Raw genomic sequence first — 24,064 nt, 5'->3', positions numbered from 1 at the left:
GTGAAGTCTCATAAAGAATGTATCCACCTCGCATTCTATTACTCATGACTTACAGGGGTCTGGTTGCTATTTCCAACAGTGCTGCCGAAATCCAGAGGAGATGTTTATGAGTATTTATGAGCGTATGTCTAAGAGAGCTAGATTCTAGTGTAACCAAGAGAGGTGTTAGCTATAAATGCAGTTTTCCCCCTCAAATCCTAACATATATTCCTTGGTAGTCAGTTAACAGAAAAGAGTGGTGGGTTTAGTCAGCAACTGAGCACTGACTGGGTAATGGGTCACTTCAGATGTCAGCTCTCAGCTGGATATGCTGATTTTAATGCTCGTCCAAATAACATGTTCTCTGGTTATAATAGACAAGAATGCTACTGTAATATTATTCGGGGGGAAATAAATTCCCTGTGCTTTCAGTGTCAATGAGAGGACACGCTATAGTTCAACAGCTTGTCCTGCTCATTTCCTGTTGTGCTCAGCTTCTGTGAAGAGCGCACCTTACCCTTCGGGGAGCCGAGCCTCTTGGGTCTAACGGAGCTCTAGATCCAGTTCCCGTGGCCAAGCTCACATGCTTGTCTGGATGCCCTGCCTGCAGGACTTCAACCTCGGCAGGTGGAAAACCAAACTCCTCCCTTACCCTCCAACCCTGGCCTCCTCCCTAAATTCCCTACTTCTACTCTCGGCTCTGGCTCTGGCATCACCTCTGACTGAAGCTGCCATACCCCCAGTACCATCAGCTGTAGCTCAGGGCTAGTCCTGATACCGCATATCTGGGCTTGCCTCTCCAGTCCAGACCATCACTTCCGGCCTCGTATCTTTGCTCACACTCTTCCCTCTGTCTACAATGCCCTCCCCCAATACAGCACAGGGAGAGTTTACCCTAGATCTGATAGCAATGCCATCTGCTTCCTTAAGTTTTTCCTGATCCCTTAAGGAATCTCTCAGACAATTGTCCTGATACTCAGGATCTGACATCACTTTCAGGGATGGGAGAGATCTCAGCATCTTTAACAAATTCTGCATTCTAGAGATTCAATCTGCCATGAGCACTGCCACAGTATGTCAGACATTTTCATATACCAGAGAGATGATTTACAGTTACCTTGAGAGATGATTTTCAAGAAATTTCTTTTCTTGGATGCGAGTACTGTTCTCATACAAAAGAAAACATTTCTCTTAAGATTTCTTTAAAGAAAGATCACTCTCTTAGCTAATAATGATGTCTTGTGTATGTTATCATCTCAAATGACAATTCTTTTAAATCGTAGTCTGTAGATAACAGGATGCCTTTTAAGCTTCCCTCCATAACCCTGAACTTTTATTTCCAGATATTTCCTTTGAAAGTACACCTCTCTTGAGATTCAAGCACACAGTTGTGCCGACTGTACAGCAAGCAATGATCTCACCGAGGCTCCCTGTCTCCAGTCTCAGTCCCACTCCAAGGCGCAGGATTCTCAGTACCAGCACCAGAGGGATCTTTCTAGAACACAGCTAATCCTGTCTTTCTTTTGCTTAAAACCCTACAAGGTTACATCTAGGCTCTAAGCACAGTGAAGATCTGCCCCCCCAATACTTAAGCTCTCCTTCTTCCTTAATGATGCCCCCACCTTCCTGTCCCCTCACCTCCCATGCTCCGCTGTCACCAATGTGTTTACTACTCTGCTACTAGAGATCCATGTTCTCCCCCTGATCTGATCTTCACCCTGGTAAGTTACTCAGATCAGAGCTGTCCTCTTATCCTGGTGCCTCCTTCCACTTTCACCACACTTGTCATAGTGTATTGTGATTGACTGATTGATTGATAGAAAGGCAGACTGACATGTGCAGTGCCTCTTTTGGATGTGTCTGGAGTCTTGGAAGCTTGACTACTCTCTGTTCTCCTACAAGTGGACCTTGAGAGTGTGTTTGGAGGTTCTAGCAGGGAGCTAGCACATCCACTCCTACGACCTTGACTGAAGAATGGTCCTCTCCTGTGGTAGGGAAGGTTGTCCTTGTCACCAAGCACACAGCTTTGGGAGGGACACACATGGAGCAGTGAGGGATGAAGGGGACACCCATCCATCTAGCCAGATCAGATCAGTGGAGTGACAGATGTTGAAGCTAGATTGCCCCTCACATCCCAGTTATACTGTGATTTAATTTAGTTTTATTTTTTTTAACCCTCACCTGGGGATATTTTTCCATTGAGTTTAGAGAGTGGAAGGAAGGGAAAGAGAGAGAGAAAAACATCAATGTGAGAGACACACATCGACTGGTTGCCTCCTACACTCACCCTGACTGGGGCCGGGGATCAAGCCTGCAACTGAGGTACATGCCCTTGGCCGGAATCGAACCCAGGGCCCTTCAGTCCAAGGACCGACGCTCTAACCGCTGAGCCAAACCGGCCAGGGCTGATCAGTTCTTTTAATTCCGATGTTCTAATAGGTAACAGCGGTACCTCACCTTGTTCTTGGTTTGTCTTTCCTGAAGACTAACATCAAACATCTTCCCATGTGCTTACCTGACATTCATATATTTTCTTTGGTGAAGCATCTATTCAAATCTTTTGCCTTTTTCTCTTAAAATTGGGTTGTTTTCTTACTATTCAGTTGTAGAGTTCTTTATATATTCTGGCTACAAGTCCTTTATCAGGTATAGAATTTGCAAGTATTTCTCCCAGGCTGTGTCTTGCCTTTTCATAATAAATAATATTAAAAGCACATTAGAAATACTATGCAGCCAAATAACACAGTTGGAAACAGAACTCATTCACTGAAAGATGAGAAATCACCTAGAACACAGCACACAGAGACAAAGACAGTGAAAGTATGGAAAAGAAATGAAGCAACAGGAAGAATGAAATGAGAGGTACAATGTTTCCCCAGAGCCCCAGGAGGCGAGGGCAGAAAGGACCCCGAGGGAAGAGCCTCCGGGACTGCTGAAGACGCCAGCACTCGGAGTCCATCAATCCAGTGATTCCCAGCAGGAGAAATGAAAAAAACCTGCACTTTGTTCTGCTCAAAATGGAGGATTATTTAATTAAATAACAAAACTTCACTAAGTGACAGTAAAGAGATTTCCAACATCAAACCATTTACAACCACAAAACAGGAATAGCAGGAGTGGAGTCAACCAACATGCTGAAAGAGAATGGATGAGAAGTGGCTGTGGATCTCAGATAAACCTCAGGCTAGAAACAGTACAACTGGGTAAACAACCCAGTTGCATCACAGGATCTTCAAAAGATTGGGAACTGACCCCACCGAGTGACCCTGGAAAGGGAAGGAAGTGGAGGGCGCCTACATCAGGCAGAGTGAGCGACAGGCACTGAAGACACAGGAGTCCCCGAGCTGCCTCCCCAGCTCCGAGTTCCCGGTGACAGCCTCCCCACACCCTGACAGAAGTCTAGTGGCTTACCGTCTAGACAGCTGAAATGTTACCTGGCCTGGGAGATGATCAGCACCGTTGAGTCCTGGGTACCATATGGAGAACAGGGGGACTGAGAGACCATGTGAATAATAAATGCTTCCAGAAAGAGCTCTCACATTTATGGCTGGCTGACTGAACAAAGGTGCCGAGACAATTCAAGGGGGAGAGAAGAGTCTTTTCACTGAGCAGGGCTGGGGTAACTGGGTATGTGCATGGGAATGAATGAATTTGGACCCCACCTCACACCATACACACAAAAGTAACTCAAAATAGATCATACACCAAAATGTAAGAACTAAACTATAAAGCTCTTAGAAGAAAACAGGAGGCAGGACCAACTGACCATGGTCACTTGCTGGACGTACAGGATTAAAGCAGGAATGACTGAGGTTTGGCCTGGCTGGCTGAGGAACAGGAAAGGTGCTTCCAGACACCTAAGGGAAGTGGTGGTGCTCAGGTGAGTGCACATAGCCACCGAGACTGCAAGTCTCAGAGAGAGGCTGCCTGCAAGCTGGCCCCTGGCTGCCCCCTAGGAACTTACATTTTGGGTGGGTTCCCACCATCTGCAGAACTACTAGAAGTGGCTCACAGTACCTAAGCTGTTTGTGCAAATAATATGATTTGTGTTAAATGCCTGCTTTCCTTCTGGGAGTCTAGAGTTTGGGTACTTTTTAGATAGAGGCTGCCTACAGGAGCAGCTCCCAATAACCACCCCAGGCACCCGGCCTCCAATGAGCGTCCCTGCTAACAACGTTTCACGTGTGTTGTCACAGACTGGTGTGGCTCCACTGGGAGGGGACTCCTGGAAGCCTGGCCTCGTTGCCTCTGGGCTTTGCCCCACGTTCCTGTTCCCTGTGCAGATCCTGCCCTGTGTCCTCACACTGCAGTAAGTCACAGCCGCGAGGACAACTAATCCCAAGACCTGAGAGCCCTCCTAGTAAAGCAATGACATAGGGTGGTCTTGGACGCCCAGCTCTGGCACACACAGAGAGTAAGTCAGTTCACCTTTATAGCATAACGTCAAACCAGAGCTCAAAATTCTGCTGGAGAAATCAGTTCTGGATGCGCATGGCAATGTGTGCATATGACCTGGGTTCCCAAACCCAGCAGGGAGACAGAGTCACAAGGATAGTTTTCTGCCAGGGGTCTGGGCCTTTATTTCTCAGACAACTTGACTTGTGGACCTGCCATTCTCAGGGAACAGAACTTCCCAGCTTCTTGGCTGAATAGCTACTCATGGGCATGAATCACAGCAAGGCAGCACCCTGTCCTCTCCCAACCTACAGGCCCGCCTCCCTTAGCTGCTACTCCATCCGTTCCCGGTGGCTGTCCACCCACAAGGTTCCATGTGCCATTTACTCTACAGCCAGGGCAAACACAAAAACATTCTTGGAGAAGGATGCTCTGAATATCTTATTAACTTTAAAAGTACACAGAATAGTGCTTTGTAGACAATAAAGTGCTTTACAAAGGTAGTGTGTTATTAGGCTTAAAAGGCAGGTGTGTAGGCCATAAAATACAGTAATACCTTTGATGTAATGCTTCCAGCACTAAGTTCTACCTCTAGACTGGCCTCTACCTTCCTCTAATTACAAGTCACACAAAGGCTACAAACACATTTCATTTTGGTTTCAGGTTTCAGTTTTGTTGATCTTGAAAAGTAAATATTATCTCCATGCTAACAAGAAACAACTTCATCAGAAAGAAAAGACCACAGGCCCATCCCATCCAACCTCAGAATTCCCTGTATTACCACCCTGGGACCCTTTCCTTTGGGGCCCCTTCCCTTTATCACATATACAAATGCCCTAAGTCCACACACAAAGTCTACTTGATGTGCTTATCTCACCTTCCCTGAGGTTCATGGAGATCTTAGAACTCAAAAGGATCTTCAAAATTGTGTTGGACAGAAGTTCTGAATGTGTGTGGCACTGTGAGCATGTGGTCTGGGGTCCCAAACTTAACTTGGCAAGATAGCCCTCGGGGAGTTTTCCAGGTCCCACCCCAGATGAACTGAAGCAAAAGTTCTACCAACAGGGTCGGGGCATTTTTATCTCAAGGCTTTCTGAAGCCAACAGGCAGACCCCACAGGGGCTCTAGATTTGGACAAGTCTGTTGAATGCCAGGAGTGAGAACAGGAGTTGAGAGGTTACCTTTAGAGACCGGAGGGTGAGGAAGGAGAGTACATGATCTTGACATTAACACAGTCCTGAGTGGCACAAGCGTCAGGACACTGGAACCACAGATAATATAATCTAGCATACCACTCGGCTCTGCAGTGGGTGGTGGCAAAATCTAATAACAAACACTATTCCATGGTTTCAACTTTATAACCAACCTGCAGACAGAGGACAAAAGGCTTCAGTACCCACATATCACCAATCTCGAGAACACAGAAGTACAGCTGAAAGAGCCTGACAGCAGGTGGGCAGGGAAGTGGGGCGGCTAATACCCTCGTCTTACAAGGGGGATATCCAGAGATATGATTTAAAGTTGATAGAGAAATAGAGATTTAGTCACATCATTTAAAGCCACAATGGTACACAATGAAATTACTAAAATAGCAATTCGATAAGAGTAAGTGGGAGAGTAGAGAGGCCAAGTAACCTGCTCAGACTTAGTTGGAAAGTTTTGAAGCCAGTGCTGAACATGGGCCTCACCTCCAGACCTGAGCTCTTCACCAGATCCTGCTGAGCAAGTTAGATGCTCAAGATTACACATCTAGTCAAGGCACAGCCAGAAGAAGAAACGGATTTTCTAGCCTTAAAATTATTTGGAAAAGTTGTTACTAAAATACCCTACCCACTCATTCTTTCAACACGCACCAACATTTCTAAAAAGAACCCCTCCACTCAGACACACTTCCCCACCAATAACTAGTGCTGCCCTGTTCTCCAGCTCTGCACGGTGCGACCAAGGGAGCTGTGTCTCCTGTAGGCGGCTGTGAAGAAGACATTACCCACTAGCCACATGTCTTTCAAAACCAGACAGAAAGGTCAAGACATCCACACTGAAGACACAAAGCAGCTGCCCGCTCACCTCTCAGCCCAGAGACTGAGCCCATCAGTCCAGCAACGGGCCACTGCCACCTGCACAGAGGCAGAAGCTGCTGCTCCAGGATACACATGGAGGGACAGCTCTGCTTGAGGCGACCCAGGGTGCAGACTGGGGTGTGGACTGGTGAGACCACTCAGTGACTGCCTCTTTATAGTTCATAAAGAGTTGTGAATTATTCAACAGAAATAATTTCTATTAAAAATGATTCTTCAAAAATAAAATATAACCAAAACTAATGAGTACACTTGTTTGTAAAAAGCACTTTAAAAATTTCAATGTAATTCACTGTTGCTTACCCCATTTTCAGTACGCTTGTCTCCAGGTACATTTATTATGTTTCTCTGGGTTCTTTGCTCTTGGGTCTGACGGCCACCTAAAGAAACAAGAAAACCAAGCTTACTAAAGGACATGCTAGAAAAACAATGTTCTCCCACTCCACCCCCCAGTGATTTTTAGAGAGGGAGGGAGGGAGGCAGGGAGGGGCGGGGAGAGAAACATCAATGTGAGAGAGACATAGCCGCGGTAGAACCTGCAACCTAGGTACATGACCTTGACTGGGAATTGAACCTGCAACCCTTCTGTGTGTGGGCCAATGCTCTAAGTGCTGAGCTGCACTGGCCAGAGCAGAGCACAGAGCTTTTATTTATGGCTGCAGAGCAGTCCACCATTTGGAGGCAGCAGGATTTCCCAGCCCGTCGCCCCAGTAGGCATGTAGGCTGCTGCTATCAGCAGTGCTCCACGAGTAACACCTTGTCTATACCCTCCTGTACATGTATAGACACAGCTGTAGGGTGAGTTCTCAAAAAGGACATTGCTGAGCGAAAGGATTTGAGTTTTTGTAAGCAGAACAGATATGGCCAAACTGTCCTCCCCAAAAGCTGTCAACTGACACCCCTACGGCCATGTGGAAGAGTGCCTGCTTCTCAGCGTCCTCGCCAACACTGTTACTAATGTTCCAATCTTTTCCAGTGTGATGGTGGACAGGGCATCAGTGTTTTCCTCATCAGGAGTAAGGCTGCACATCTTTCCACATATCCTAGGACCACAGATATTTCCTTCTCTGCGAACTGCATGTTTGTATATGTTGCTCATTTTTTTTACTTTTTTTCCCCCAATTGATTTTTAGGAACTCTCTATGTATAAAAGAAATCAGCCCTTTACTAATGAGCTATAAATGCTGTTTCCCAGCTATAATTTGTCTTCTGAAGTTGCTCTGGGTGGTTACTGCCAAGCAGATAGCTTTTGTTTTTTTAGTAATTCAGTTTTTTTCTTTTTTGATTTAGTGTTACACTTAGAAAGGTCTTGTTCACCTTAAAAATTAAACAGAACATATTTCCCAGAAATTTTTTAATCCTTTCATGGTTTTATTTACTCTTAAAACCTAGATACTTGATCCATCTGGTATTTATCAAAAGCAATCCCTTTAAACAGCAGGTCCCTTGTGTGTCTGAGCGCACCACTGGACTGACCATGGTCAGAGGAGGAAGCTAGGGCTGGGAGACTGAAGAGGTCAAAGAAAGGGAGACCCTAACTCTCCCTCACACTGTGCGCAAAGGGGAAACAGTGGAAGTCATTTAATACTTATTCCTATTTGTTTCAAATTAACTTTTATGGCAAGAATGAACAAATGGGGGAAGCACTCTCTACCTTGCTCGGTGCTCTCGGCTGGGGAATCCTCATGGCGAAGGAAAAACTTGACCTCTTCTCTCCGCGGCCCCCACTTCTGGAGGTGCTCATACATCATGTGGTCGAAGGGGATGGGGCGCTCTGAAAAATACACTTCTCATTGGTCTCAGAAACAAACAAGTAATTCCCACCCAAAGCAAAAATTTAAATAAATATGCACATATATTAGAATTCAAGAATGTTACAAGCACTAAATTTTAACTTGAATGAAGTAAAAGCAGGAGTATGAATGGGAAGTAATTCAGGCGATTTATAAGGTTAAGAAGTACACATAAAAGCAGTTTCCCAACTGAATAGGTGGTACTGGAAAAATGTCCTTTACAATATTTATCATGAAGCAGTCTGCCTCCCGCTCTCCAAAGAAACACACTGACAAACTGGTAGAACCTTGTTATTTGCTACAATGCCACACGTGGTCGTCAGGTGCAGGAGGGAGAGACAGCACACTCCCGGGCCACTCAGTGAGCCACACAGACACTGGCACGGGACCCAAAACGTGGGAACACCCAAATGTCCATTAACTGACGAATGGGTAAGATGTGGTCAATCAGACAATGGTTATCAGTCAGACCCAAGGCAGAAATTAAGTACTAACACATGCTTCCAACATGGATGAGCCTTCGAGACATTATTCCAAGTGAGAGAAGCCAGACAAGAGAGGTCGCACACTGTGTGGTCATTTACATGAGGGACCTGGAGCATCAAATACACAGAGCCAGAGAGTGACACAGCAGCTGCTGGGGCAGGAAGGCATGGGGAGGGGAGTCTGGTGACGGCTGTACATCACTGTGGATGTCCTATAAACCACCCAACTATACACTTTAAAATGGTGATTTTTACGCTACGTGAATTTTCTCTCAATTTAAAGGGGAAGAAAGGAAATCTGGAAATATTCCCTCTACTACTTTGCTTGAAAGTGAGGAAGGATGTCAGCAAGTCCCGAGTGTATCACAACCAGTGTGGCTCAGTGACTGAGAGGTCACCAGATCGATTCCTGGTCAGGGCACATGCCTGGTTGTAGGCTCGATCCCCGGAAGGGGGTGTGCAGGAGGCAGCTGATCAATTACTCTCTCAACATTGATGTTTCTATCTCTCTCTCGCCCTCTCCCTTCTTTTCTCTCTGAAATCAATAAAAGTATATTAAAAAAACAAACAAACCCAGAAACAATCCTGTGCATTTGATGAACATTCAGTTTTACGTTCTTAGCAATCTTTAGAGCCTCATACATACCATTTCCCCTCCACACTTCAGCTAAATGGCAACTGCCTTCACCAGGTTCCTTGCAAAATTCTACAACATCGCGACATGTCGTTTCTGGTGTTATAGGAACTTCTGTTAAAATCTGTTCATTGTTGCTCAAAAACACGGTTAATATCATCTGTAAGAGGAAAGATTAAGTTAAAGCTATAACTTAGAATCATTATCATAAGGATATTAATCTGTAAATTAAAAGCGACCCCCCACCTCCCCACTGCCATTCCACCCACATCCACCCCTCCCCGCCACCAAAATGCCTACAGGACCAGTAGGCTTGATTCTAAAGTTCACATAGAAAAATTAAAATGTACAAAAGGTCAGGAAAGTTCCAAAAGAGAAGAGTATTAGCAGGGAATTGACACTACCAGACATTATAAAGCCTCAAAACAATAAGGCACCAGCACAAAAACAGATCTCGGGGCAAATTATGAAGTCCAGACACAGAAGATGGTACTACACAGTGGATGGTGTCTGAGCTATTAGAACACCTGTCTCTGGAACAAATGAACTAACACTGCACATCACACACTAGCACAAGTTCCTAACCCATCAAATTAAATATAAATCATAAAGTTATGAAAATTCAAGAATAAAACTGGGTAAATTCCTCTTTATAACCTTGGAGTACAGGAGCCCTTCCTAACCATGACTTGAAAACCAGACACCATTTAAAAAACAATATAGTCAAGTAATTATAAGAATTTTTTACAAAGCAAGAAAAACAAACTGGGGGGGAATATTTGCAACTCATATTACAAATAAAAGGCTAATCTCTTCAATATATAAAGGACTCCTAAAATTGTAACAAAGACAAAAAATTCACTTTATTTTAAAAAACTGGCTGAGAAAATAATGTATCACAGTAAAAGAAATGCAAATGGGCCTTAAATATAAAAATGCATTATGATGTATTTGAAAAAATAAAAATTTTCTAGCATTTTTTAATCTTTAAAAAACCCTACCACTTTGATCTAAGAGCTGAAGAGATCATGTTGAAAGGAAATTAAAAAACAAACAAAAACACCTTACTCTTACAGTACAATTTAAACCAAAGATTTTATTTTATCAAATAGCATTATAAAACATTTGTTTCATCTTTGATCAAAATCAGCAATAAAATCTACATTTGCCCCCAAATTCTCATCTAAAAATGCTTTTCTTAGAAAAACCCTAAATTCCTAAATTTTGAGATTAAACATCTATTGATGGTCAGATTTTATTTAGCCAAAATTGGTAACAGTTATGAGCTCTCCCACGCCAACCTACCCCTTGGGCGGTACCAGCTCACTGTCCAAATGTAAACTAAGTGAAGTCACTCCCAGCTGAAATGTCAGGAGCTCTGCACTGACTAACAGTAGCTCTTTCTAAGACTTTTTTTCTAGAATATAAACATGAAACAGGTGTTTCTACAAGCACTTAGACCCTAAGGCTATATACTCTTCACAGAATCTCTTTTCCCCCAGACTCTCTCTCCTAGGGCTTGGGTTTCCACAGAAGGCCGTCTGAGTAAGCCCAGCCTGCAGGATAACTGGCAAACTCCCTCCCTCACACCCCCTTAGCCTTCTAGTTCCAGTGCCTTCCCACACCGAACCCTGACCTTGCTCCCTCAACTCCAATCAATTCTCTCAGGCTGTGAACCCTCTGCCCAGCACCCTCCCCATTTGCCTGCAAGCTCCTGTACACCCTTCAAAACTCAGCTCATACGCTTCCACCTTTGCAAAACCTCCCTTCACCACCTCCTCTCACCAGGGAGGACACATGCTCCCTCCTCTGTGATCCAAAAACTTCACAGGTATCTCTGCTACATCACAGCACCAACACGCCTCCCTTGTTTGTTGATAGAGCCATTCTGACAGGTGTGAAGTGATACCTCATTGTGGTTTTAATTTGCATCTCTGATGATTAAAGACGTTGAGCATTTTCTCATGTGTCTCTAGGCCATCTGAATATCCTCTTTGGAAAAGAGTCTATTCAGGTCCTTGGCCCATTTCTTATTGGGTTGTCTTCCTCTTGCTGAGTGCTATGAGTTCTTTGTACACTTTGGAAATTAGCCCCTTATCAGATACATCTTTGGCAAATATGTTTTCCCAGACCGTGGGGTTCCTTTGTATTTTGAGGCTGTTTTCTTTTGCTGTGCAGAAGTTTTTTAGTTTGATGTAGTCCCATTTGTTTGTTTCTCTTGCCCTAGGAGGTGTATCAGTGAAAATTCCACTATGTGGGATATCTGTGACTTTACTCCCTATGTTTTCTTCCAGGATTTTTATAGTTTTGTGACTTACATTTAAGTCTTTTATCCATTTTGAGTTTATTTTTGTGTATGGTGAAAGTTGGTGGTCTAGTTTCACTTTTTTGCATGTACCTGTCCAATTTTCCCAGCACCATTTATTGAAGAGGCTGTCTTTTAAGACGTTGCTTTTAAATTCTATTTCATAGTCTTTAGTAAACCTTTCCTAATCTTAGCAAAATTCATTTTCTCCAATCTCTGTTACTCAGCCAAAGCCAATTTCATGATAACCACGGTAGATTTAAAAGCTTTCAAGATAAAATAAGCTGGCATTGACCTGGATGGTACCTACTTCCCTATAGCAGTACCTAAAATTAAAGTGGAAAAGGCATGTGACTGCCACTGTTATTCTAGCATGATTTCCTTATTAAAAAAAACTAAGAATCTCCAACACAAATATATGATATTGATTCTAGAAGTACTTCGTTCTGTTTATGTTGTAACATCTTTGAAATCACAACGTATCTTACAATTGACAGCATGTCACAATTTTATTGTTTTTTTCTCTCTTAATAGTACATGTAAAATAGAGATGAAACCCATTAAGGTTAAGGATCACGCGAACTAAAGAAAACAACTAAAGGAAAAAAGAAGTTAATGCTTCTTTCCCTAAAAGATTGTGTTGAAAATAAAAGATCTGGTTAACTGCAGTTAGAAAGACATGCAGACTTATACAAAGTTAGAAAGACATGCAGATTTATACAACGTGCTGTAGCAAGCATGTGGTGACAAGATGCCCTATTTATGTCTTTCTCAAGCTCCCGCCCGTTCCTCCTTCCCCATCATCCCATGTCCACCTCCTTTCAAAAGTGCTTCCTGACCCTGCTGTCGACCCATCTTGACTCAGTCTGACAGGGAGGCTCCTCTTCTGCTCTCCTATAACAGACAGTGGCTATTTTTAGCACAACATTCTCACACTAAATTATCAGTGGTTCTCATGATTACATTCTCTACTGGAACAGTGTCTGTGACTCACCGGAGTGAGTTGTAACCTGGTCTTGAAATCAGCAAAGCGTGTTGCAAGCTGCATTTTATATATATAAAATCCTCACCTGAGGATATTTTTTCCATTGCTTTTCAGAGAGAGTAGAAGGAGGAGGGAGGGAAACACTGATGTGAGACACATCAATTGGTTGCCTCCCACATGTCCGGACCGGGGCTGGGGTCAAGCCTGCAACCAAGGTATGTGCCCTTAGCAGGAATCAAACCTGGGACCCTTCGGTCCACAGGCTGACGCTCTAGCCACTGACACAAACTGTCTAGGGCTGCACATATTTTTATTTAAAAAAAAAAAAAAAGCCTGAAAAACCCAGAATGACTGTAAAGCCACTGAGAGCAAGCCAACTCCTGCCTCAGGGCCTTTGCACTTGCTGTTCTCTACCTAGGCCACTCTTCCCTTGGCTACTAACATCTATATTACTCTCTTACTTCAGGCATCTGCTCAAATGTCACCTTATCAGGGAAGCTTTCCCTAACCAATCTGTTAAACAGCACCATGCTATCAGCTTCTATCCTCTCACCCTACTTTATTTTTCCTTCTTAGCACTTACCACCACCTCATCTACGTTATATATCTATGTTTGCCCTCTGCCTCCTCCCACTAGAGCATGTGCTCCCTGAGAGCAGGAACCTTCGTTAGTTCACTGCTGTGTCATTGGTGTCTGGAGTGGTACCTGGCCTACAGCAGGCACTGAACATACTCCCCAGTCATATAGGAGGTTTCTTTCTACATTAGGTTGAGAATGAAGGGCAAGTACCTGTCTTCTCATCTTCAGGTCTCCATAAAAAACGATGTCTAATATTTTACCCTCTTATCCCTGAGTTTGTTCACATTACAGAGAAGGAAAATTTTTTTTAATGTTACTGTGAACGTCAGGCACCTGCACATACCTCTGTGATATTTGGCAGAATTCACTCAAACCCACACGTCATAGACATCCCGTTAAAGTCTTCCCTGTTTCCACAAGGTGGCACTGCAGGGTGTTGGGTTGAGTTTCCCCCCCTTCTGTAAATCTGGGGGGAAAAGAATTACCTCTAAAGAAAATAGAGGAATAGGTAAGATCATGTTAAGTTCAACTTCCATAATTGAAATTTGTATTATTTTGGCAAAGAAACAGAATTGGACTTTGGAGAGCAATACTTTTTTTTCTAAATAAATGAGAAGTGTAACACTGCAATGTCTTGCCTTGTGAAGCCAGATACATTTAAGTATTTGAGTAGTATCTACTTAAAGTTAAATGTCCATTCAATTAGATCCTTAATAACCATATCAATTCTGTTTAGTTCAAGTCACTGTTTTTATTTTATTATTATTTTTGTTAATTCTCACCCGAGAGTATTTTTTCCATTCACTTTCGGGGGGGGGGGGGGGGAGAAATATCAATATGAGAGAAACACATTGATTGGTTGCCTCCCACATGTGCCTGACCAGGGCCTGGGATCGAACCTGCAACCCAGGTACATGTCCTTGACTGGAATTGAACCCGCCACCCTTCAGTGCTCATGCCAACACTCTATCAGTGGATAGAGCCACACCAGCCAGGGCTCACTGTTTTTATTTTTTAATAATTTAAATTAAAAAACGGGGACATCTTGTCCAGCCAGAGTGGCTCAGTGGCTGAGCACTGACCTAGGATCCAGGAGATCATGGTTCGATTCCCGGTCATGGCACATGCCTGGGTTGCGGGCTCAATCCCCAGTTGGGGGTGTGCAGGAGGCAGCCGATCAATGGCTCTCTCATCACTGATGTTTCTGTCTCTCTCTCTCCTTCTCCCTTCCTCTCTCTGAAATCAAGAAAAACACATAAAAAAATAAAATAATAAAAGTAATAAAAATGGGGACTTTTGTAAAAGTGTAAACAAGAAATAAAAATAAAAACTAAAAATATATTCCATCATGCGAAAATTCCCTCTTACCAATCTGAATTGGTGACATCTGGTTATATGTTATTACTGGGAATATAAAACATATACCTTGGCTTCCCTCAGCCTTATTTACGTAATCCCTTCAATATCTAGAAGCACACGCATTTTGAGGAAACCTGTCTAAAACCCTGCAGAAATGCAAAATTCCTGAAGCTTTACATAATGCCTAGAACTCTCATTGCTATTGGGCATGGAGGTGATGCAGCTGATCAAGTTTAATATATTCACTAAAACTTAAAGGACCCTCTAGAATAGAAAAAGCGGTACCTACTCTGACTCCCCTGCTCATCCATGTTGCGAATCACTGCGCAGAATGATGTCTGCATGACCAATGCTGTCCACGTGAACATTATGGCAGCAGAACACACACTGATTTTCAAACCATAGGCTGTGACCTAACTGTGGCCTATAAAATCAAGTGCCTCAGGACTAGTTTTGTTTTTTAATGGAACAGAACAATATAAAACAATTTGAAAAACAAAAAGGAAAGCCCCAAGCCTGGGAGAAAACATTTATAAAACATAAAGGACTTATATCCTTAACATACACAGGACTCTTAGACTCAACAATAAGAAAACGAAAACCCAGTTTACAAAAAGGACAAAAGATCCAAACAGCAACTCATCAAAGACGACATACAGATGGCAAGTAAGCACGGGAAAGAGCTCAGCTGGCTGCATCATCAGGAAACTGAAAATGAAGCAACAATGAGACACCACTGCACAGCTATTGGAACAGCCAAAATCCAGAGCACGGACACCACCAAATGCGGTGAAGAGGTGCAGCAACAGGAACCTGCTGGTGGGGATGCAAATGGTGCTGCCCAGGAAGACAGTCTGGCAGTTTCTTACAAAACTAAACAGACTCCCACCACTGGATCCAGCAACTGTGCTCCTTGGTATTTACCCAAATGAACTGAACACGTATATACACACAAAAATCTACACACAAATGTCTACAGCAGCTTTATTCATAACTGCTAAAGTCTGGAAGCCACCAAGATATCCTTCAGCAGGTGAATGGATAAAGAAGTTGGTATATCCAGAAATGGAATATTATTCAGGATTAAAAAGAAATGAGCTATCAAGTCACAGACAGACATGGAAGAAACTTAAGTGCATATTGCTAAGTGAAAGAAACCAGTCTGAAAAGGCTACGTACTGTATGATTCCAACTATATGACATTCTGGAAAAGGCAAAACAATGGAGACAAAAAAATCATCGGTTGCCAGAGGCTGGGGGCAGGGATGAGTAAGCGGAGCACAGGGGATTTTTAGGGCAGTGAAACTACTATGTATGATACCATAATGGCGGGTAAATAACATTACACATAGTATGTCAAAGCTCACAGAGCTGCACAACATAAAAAGGGAACCCCACGTATACTATGGTCTTTAGCTATTAATAATGTATCAACATTAGGTTATCAACGGTACCACACTATTGCAAGATGTTAATAATAGGGGAAACGGCCAGGCTCAATTTTTGTGTAAACCTAAAACTGCTCTAAAAAATAAAGTCTATTAATTTAAAATAAAAATAAAACAGTCCATAACACATGGTAAAAGTTCTCTCCTGAAAGTCTGACTGCATACAGGGGTAGGCAAAAGTAGGTTTGCAACACTGCTCTCAGGGGGGCCTCACGAAACCCACCAGGACTAACGGAGGAATCCCTGCTTGGGGGAAAAGAACTCCCATCACACTTACCAGTGTTCATTATTAGGCACTTCACACCTTCTCGATTCACACCAACTTTGTGAGACAGATGCTACCTTTCATCTTACAGACCAGGAAAGGAGGCTTGGAGGTTAAATAACTTGTTCCATGTCACTGAGCTAATAATAAATATAGGTGGTATTTAACCTGGTCTGCCTCCAAAGCTATCAGCTGAACTACTACTTCAAACTGCTTCAAAATAAAAAAGGAAAGAGAGCAAAAGTTTTAATAAATATTTTCCTACTTACAATATAATCCCTATTATTTAATAACCTCTCAATGAACTGTTCTGTCTAGTTTTTATAGTTGAAACTATCTGAAATGCAAAGTCAATCATTATACAAGGGAACCAGAACAAAGAGTCATGCATTCTTCTAAATAACCAACTATAAAGGTTATCTCACTAAAATTATATAAATGGCCGAGCTGGCGTGGCTCAACAGTTGAGCATCAACCTATGATCCAGATCATCACAATTTGATTCCCAGTCAGGGCACATGCCTGGGTTCCGGGCTCCATCGCCAGCAGGGGGTGTGCAGAAGGCAGCTGACCAATGACTCTCATCATTGATGTTTCTATCTTTCTCTCTCCCCCTCTCCCTTTCTCTCTCTGACATCAATAAAGATATAAAAAAAAATTTTCTTAAACCTACATAAATGGTCTAATTAAATTTTCTTGACCTTTCAAAATTTAACTTAGGTGTACCAACAATTCTCAGAATAAGACTTCCTTTTTCTACATATTTCTTTGTAAAATTCAAGATAATATATTCCTATCTGTATTTTTTTAAAAAAACGTATCTACTCCTAGGTACATACCTAAGAGAATTAAGACATGTCTACACAAAAACCTGAACACAAATGTTTACAGAGGCATTATTTATAACAGCCAAAATGTGAAAACAGCACAAACTGATGAATGGATAAACAAAATTCAGTACATCTATCTATACAATGAAATATTACTTGCTCATAAAAAGGAATGAAGAAAATGCTACAACACGAATGAACCTTAGCAACATTATCTACGTGAAAGAAGCCCAATACAAAAAAGGTCACATATTGTCTGATTCCATATGCATGGGAGGTCCAGAACAGGCAAACCCACAGGGAAAGAAGGTAGGGTAGTGGTTTCCAGAGGCTGTGAACTATAGACCAATAAAGCTGTTTAAAAAACAAACCTAGCACCCGGCCGGGCGTGGCTCAGCGGATGAGCGTTGACGTGGGATCCAGGTGATCGCGGTTCGGTTCCCAGTCAGGGCACATGCCCGTGTTGCGGGCTCGATCAATGACTCTCTCATCATTGATGTTTCCATCTCTCTCTCTCCCTCTCCTTTCCTCTTTCTGAAATCAATAAAGATATTAAAAAACAAAAACAAACCTAGCTATGCCATTCAACTTATATAATCAGCAAAGTACTTTTCCCAATGAAAACAACTTTAAATGAACATAATTTCTTTGTATATATTTTTCTTTCTCAAGTAATAAACATTTGCAGTTGTACTAGTCTTGTTTTACCATGTCTGTTAATACCAAAAGTTGAGTACTAATCCTTTTTCCAGCAAGAAACAAGGCTTAAAACAAAGATAATTAGCAAAAATTATATCTCTGAAAGAGCGCCTTAATACAGAGATTTTCAACCTTTTTCACCTCATGATGCACATTAACTACTAAAATTCTGCGGCACATCAAAAAATAGGTGTAATTTTGATTCATTCACCCTAGATGGCTACTGTTGTACTGGATGTTGTCATTTTTTTATCTGACAACCTAAGGGAAAAGAGGTCAGTGCCCCTGATTAAATAGTGAGGTGCTGCATGTTTTAAAGAGTCTGTGAGCCCTGGCCGGTGTGGCTCAGGTGGTTGAGCTTCCTCCTATGCACCAAAAGGTCACCAGTTCAATTCCCAGTCAGGACACATACCCAGGTTTTGGGTTCTATCTCTAGTTGGAGTGCCTATGGGAGGTAACCGACTGATGTTTCTCTCTCTCTCTCTCTCCTGCTCTCTAAAAAAAGAAATCAATAAAAATATATTTAAACATTTTTTTAAAATAATAAAAATAAATAAAAATTATGCAGCACACCGGCTGAAAATCACTGCCTTAATGTAACCATGTGTATAGATCCACCACAATAGATACTATTTGTCTGATACAAAATCAGAGTGCAGTCCTGGCTGGGTAGCTTGGTTAGAATGCTGTCCAGATATGCCAAGGTTAGGGTTCGATCCAAGGTCAGGACACATACAAGAATCAACCAATGAATGCCTAAATAAGTGGAACAATAAAATCAATGTTTCTCTCTCTCTCTGAAAAAAAATCAATAAAATTTTTAAAAAATCAGAATACAATTTACAAAGGAAAAGTGAGTCTAATAGCACCTTTATCGTTTTACAAATGACTCTGTTCCTTTTCTTTTCAGATGTAAGCCAACGCTTGAAAACCAGGATGCAACTTTGAACTCACTTATAATGCTCTGAGTTATCATTCTCAAAATGTCTCTCATCTTTAGAAAACTAAGTGAAACTAAAGTGTGGAAAACAAAAGTCCGAGTGTCCGGAGATTACCTGTGCCATTTACAAAGGAAAAATACTTAAATAGACGTCCCTTAGGCCTTGTGGCATCTAAATTCAGGCACTAATGACATGAGCCATGATAAGACATACTAATGAAACAAGACAGACCACCATTGTTCGGGCAGGGACACTGGGTAGATAAAGTTTCATGTAATTAGGTGAGTTCCACGGGAGAGAACGTTCAGTGTTCCCATTGTACAACAACTGTAACCAGAATCCAAAAATCATTATGAAAAAGAAAACGAAACATTAATTTACTAATCTCCATACAGAACCTATCATAAAAAAGACTTGCCTAAGCTCTGTTAGCAACTTGAAAAAGTAAAACCTCAAAGCTTTTAAATAAGTTTTCACAGTAAGTGGCTTATTCATATTTTATGCTTAGGAAAATTGCTGGTTGGAGGTAAGGTACGTACAGAGCTACAAATTTTTCTTTTTTTTCAAATTCTGCTAGTATTGACACATATGTATACTTTTTAAAAAATATATCTTTATTGATTTCAGAGAGAGGAAAGGAGAGGGAGAGAGAGATAGAAACATCAATGATGAGAGAGTCATTGATCAGCTGCCTCCTGCACGCCCCCGACTGGGGATCGAGCCCAAAACCTGGGCATTTGCCCTGATCAGGAATCAAACCCAGATTGCCTGGATCCTAGGTTGATGTTCAACCGTTGAGCCACACCCAGCAGGGCTAGTATTGACATATTTTAAATGTCTAAAATCAGAATGAAGTCTGTAACAAGATACTTAACATCAAAGGACTTTTATAATTTATTAATCATGAAAATAGCTATTATTTCATTGCTCACTGTGTTGCATACCCACATTGTATCACTGAACTCTCCCCAGAGGCTGTTGAGGGAGGTGCTGGGATGATCCCGCAGACAGACTCAAGGACTGCCCACGGTCACCTGACTAAGAAGTGCCAGAGTATCTGACCCAAAAGTGTCTGGCTCCAAAGCTTAAATTTCTACTCCAACAGCTCAGGAACAAAACAGTGCTTAAATTCATGATCACTTAAAAAAACACATACCAAAAAACCCCCACAAAATACAAAACCACACAGCTATTCAAGTTCTTCAACCTTATATAGGAAACTATAAGAAACAAAATTACAGTATCTTTATCCAAAAGTTTCAGATAGGAACATAAAGTCAAACTATTTTTTTTATAATGGAAGAACCCACTTTACACATACAATGTATACACACCTTTGAAAAGTAAAACATTGTAAGTATGAATATAAAAGAGTAAATTAGGAGAGATTCATTATAAAATCCAAAGATGAATGCACTTAACAGTTGAGACAGGCTCTGGGGGAAAAAATATCCTATTAAACAAAAGGAAATGGGAACTAGTGACTTCTCACTCTTATGAATTTACCTCTTTTCTGACCTGGCCTGAGTTCTGGGATTTGGTCCGCTCAGATACCAGAGAGCCTTTACAAAAACCTGTGTACAATTTGCTAAATTTCACCATTCCTTCTGAAGAGAGAACTATATATTCCATTACTTACTAAAACATTAGCTGCACCTGGCCGGTGTGCCTCAGTGGACAGTGTGTTGGCATGAGCACCAAAGGGTCTTGGGTTCAATTCCCAGTCAAGGACCCACACCTGGATTGCTAGTTCCATCCCCAGCCCCAGTCGGGACACGTGCTGGAGGCAACAGATCAATGTGTCTCTCTCACATTGATGTTTCTCTTTCTCTCTCTCTCCTTTCCTCTCTCCCTCTTTCCCTTCCACTTTCTCTAAGAATCAATGGGAAAAATATCCTCGGATGATGATTAACAACACAAAAGTGGTATGTTTCTGAAAGGGGGAAGAATGAACATTTTCTCAGTACCCACCAACCTCAGAGACCCCACTGGGGTGACTTCCAGATGATAGTTCTCTCTCCTTCCCTCTGGGACTCACATTTGGGCAAGTTCCCAGGGGTCATGCTTATTTTACATGCCCATCCCTTTTGCCATTGCTGACTCAACTCATGGAGATGGTTGACAAAAATGTCCTTCATTCCACAAGTATTTGCTGAGTACCTATTCTGTGCCAGGCACTGGAAGGGCAACACTGACCAAGCAGACAGGGTCCTCGCCCTCATGGGGGTTTTTGTTGATTACAATCTGGGGAAAGAGACAAAGTAAATAGGTGGAACATAGAGCGTGATAGGTGGTAATGGACACTCTGGAGAAAAACAAAGCAGGCAAAGGACACTGGGGACAGGACACTTAATTTTAAATAAGGCAGTTACAAAAGGCCTCACTGCAAGAGGTGGCAGTGAGCTGGCAGACAGCTTGAAGGAAGAACACTGAGGCAAAGTGAACAAGTGCAAAGGCCCTGAGGCAGAATGAATGCCCGGTAAGAGTCAGAATCCATATGGAGTCAGCTTGGCTGGAATAGAGAAATCAGGGAGGGGAGAACAGGAGATGAGAGGTAAACTACTCATTGGGCTTTTACCCAGAGGAAGACTGGAAACCCTAGGAGGGTTCTAAACTAAGAAGTGGCATGTTTTAGCATAACAACTTATGGGCTTGCTCTGGCTGCTTTGTGGAGAAGAGACTGAGGGGGAAGGAGCACAGAAACAGGCAGACCCCTGAGGAGGCTAATAACAGTGTAAGAGTCCAGGAGACAGTGAGAATCCTGGAGGGCGTGCAGAATAGGAGCTGGGTGGACTGTGAAAGAGGCTCTGATGAGACTTGCTGATGGACTTTACGTGGACTGTGAGAGAGAGGCTGTGCACAGGGAGGAGGTGCCATGCCTGCTGCTAGGTCCCAGAGCTGTCCCAGTTCCTGCTCTACCTGAAGATTCAGTGGTTCACCTTTCCCTCCAGTGTCCTTCTCATAAATTTTCTTTTTTCTAAGATGTTAGAAAATAAGAGTTGGTTCCCGCCACTTGCAAACAAAATGAACTCAAGTACTAAAATTATTACCATTTTACAAATGAGAAACCTGAAGTATAAAAAAGGTCCGGTGCTCATGGAGGCACCGTAGTTACTGGTAGTTCAGTTAAGATGTGAACACAATCCTCCTGGCTCCCAAGCTGTGCCTGCTACATCACACCACACAGCCTCCCAAGCCTTGAATGGTCCTCTACCTGCACACAGGTAGAGAGCTTAAAATCAAAACAAAACCTAACGGGGGCGGGGGTGGGGAGCAAAGGTCAGCAAGAACACCTGCATCAGTCCCAGCAGTTCCACAAGAGGCCTGAGGAGCAGGGCTGGCCTGCTGTGGAGAACCCCCCTCCTTTCCCTCCACTTCACTGGGTCAAGAGCCTCCGCAAACACAAGGCAGCCCCAGTCTGTACCAAGTTGAAAGCACTGGCTGTTTCTACCCAGAAGAGGAGAGAAAGTGGGGCTCAGGCTGGCAGATCATCTTTCCCTTGGTCTTCTTGCCTTGCTACAGTGCCAGGTTTTCTTTCCCTGCTACAAAAATACTTAGCATATTATTATTGGCTCAGCACTCAGGAAGTTCTCACAATGATTTGTATTTTAACACAAAAATAAAATCTTGTGTTCCCTAAGGTAACATTCATACCAGTCCTATTAAAATCATCAAATTTGAGAGCACAGCCTATAGGTGTCTCGATTTCCCTCCCAATAGTCACTAAAGCTGTTTGAGGGGGGAAAAAAGATAAAATAATATTTTGGGGTAACTTGAGTTAAAGCAAATTTAAGCTTCTTAAATCTTAGAGTAGATGAGGCTTCTTAATCCTTTGTAAGTGTTCAACTCAATTAAAAGAGCTGTGCTGAGAGTTTCAAATCAAGGCTATCACAGAGATCAGTCAGCAAATCTTAGGGCCGAAGGAACCTCATCTAACCGAAGGAACCTCATCTAACTGACACTCTTTCCCCATTTTACAGATGAGAGAAGGAAATACTCTGTCAGGGTTAATAAATCTTATTAGTAACAAAACCAAGACTGAAATAAGGTCTCTTGATTCTCAGAGGGACAGGCTGGCTCCCTCTCAGCAGTTTATTTAGTTACATTGTTTACTTGATATTAAATGAGAAGGTCTGCAAAATGTTTAGCAAGAAGTCTGACATACAACATGCTCTCCAATCTGATTCCCTTTCTCTCTTATTTATTTAAATACCTGACAATTTTGGGCACTGAAAAGGTTAGGGGAAAAAGAAAACCAGGACTTTTAATATTATAGAAACGAACTAAAAGTAAGCCACAAAAGAGAACCATGGAATGAAATCGACACAGGAACACATGATCAAGTGCAAATTATAAACAGCTCTGAAATTATTATAAGGGGGCTCCATCATTATCAGTGGGATCCTGGAAAATGTAAGCTAAGCGACATCATTTTGTTAATAAAAAATCAGGCCAACGTATTCAGTTGGGATATAGGGACTGGGGGGACCCCCTCTGAGTGAAAAAGGAGCTGACAGTGGGGACAACAGGAAAAATCAAGATTGTATGGGCACCCCTATAAATCCTGCCTACTGAAAACTACACTGTTTCGTCCATAAGGAAACAATCTACAGAGACAAGTACCATAAAGCAACAGATATTTTAAAAATCAAGTTTAAAGAGAGAATAAAAACCCAAAGAACAGATTTCTCTTTTTCTTTCATGAAAATTCATTCCAACTATCTACTTCACTGCAGATGAAAGGCAAGCCTTATAAGATGACCTATCGATACAACCCCAAAAGGATTATTTTCCAATCCTTTATCCAACAGGAACATGGGACAGAACTGGTATGACACCAAGTGAAAGAGGAAGGAGCACCATCCCCACCCCCATCTTACAGAGGGAGCAGCAGAGTCGAGAGGCCCTGGCCAGTGTTGCTCAGTTCGTTAGAGCGTCGTACTGATAGTCCAAGGTTGTGGCTTCGATCTCTAGTCAGGGCACATACAAGCAGCTACCAATGAATGCACAAATAAGCGAAACAACAAACTGATGTTTATCTCTCTCTCAAATCAATCAATACATTTTTTATTTTTATTTATTTTTAAAATATATCTTTATTGATTTCAGAGAGAGGAAAGAAGAGGGAGGGAGAGATAGAAACATCAATGATGAGAGAGTCATTGATCGAGCCCGCAACCCGCGCATGTGCCCTGACTGGGAATCGAACACCGATCGCCTGGATCCTAGGTCAACACTCAACTGCTGAGCCACGCCCGGCTGGGCAATCAATAAATTTTTTAAAGAGA

General features: G+C 42.4%; 1 protein-coding gene across 1 annotated transcript in view; it reads right to left on the bottom strand.

The window, feature by feature from the left end:
* Positions 1–24,064, bottom strand: part of PPP1R13B (protein phosphatase 1 regulatory subunit 13B) — a 59,022-nt gene that overhangs the window by 21,769 nt on the left and 13,189 nt on the right. The window contains exons 2-4 of the mRNA XM_087818978.1: positions 9,377–9,524; positions 8,107–8,226; positions 6,756–6,832 (exon numbers count right to left, since the gene is read on the bottom strand). Coding sequence (XP_087675104.1) covers positions 6,756–6,832; positions 8,107–8,226; positions 9,377–9,524 — 345 coding nt within the window. The remainder of the gene's footprint in view (positions 1–6,755; positions 6,833–8,106; positions 8,227–9,376; positions 9,525–24,064) is intronic.

This window comes from Miniopterus natalensis, chromosome 1 (assembly GCF_054644295.1).
Source record: "Miniopterus natalensis isolate mMinNat1 chromosome 1, mMinNat1.hap1, whole genome shotgun sequence".
Classification (NCBI taxonomy): Eukaryota; Metazoa; Chordata; class Mammalia; order Chiroptera; family Miniopteridae; genus Miniopterus; species Miniopterus natalensis.
This window is presented reverse-complemented; position numbering and strand designations above follow the sequence as displayed.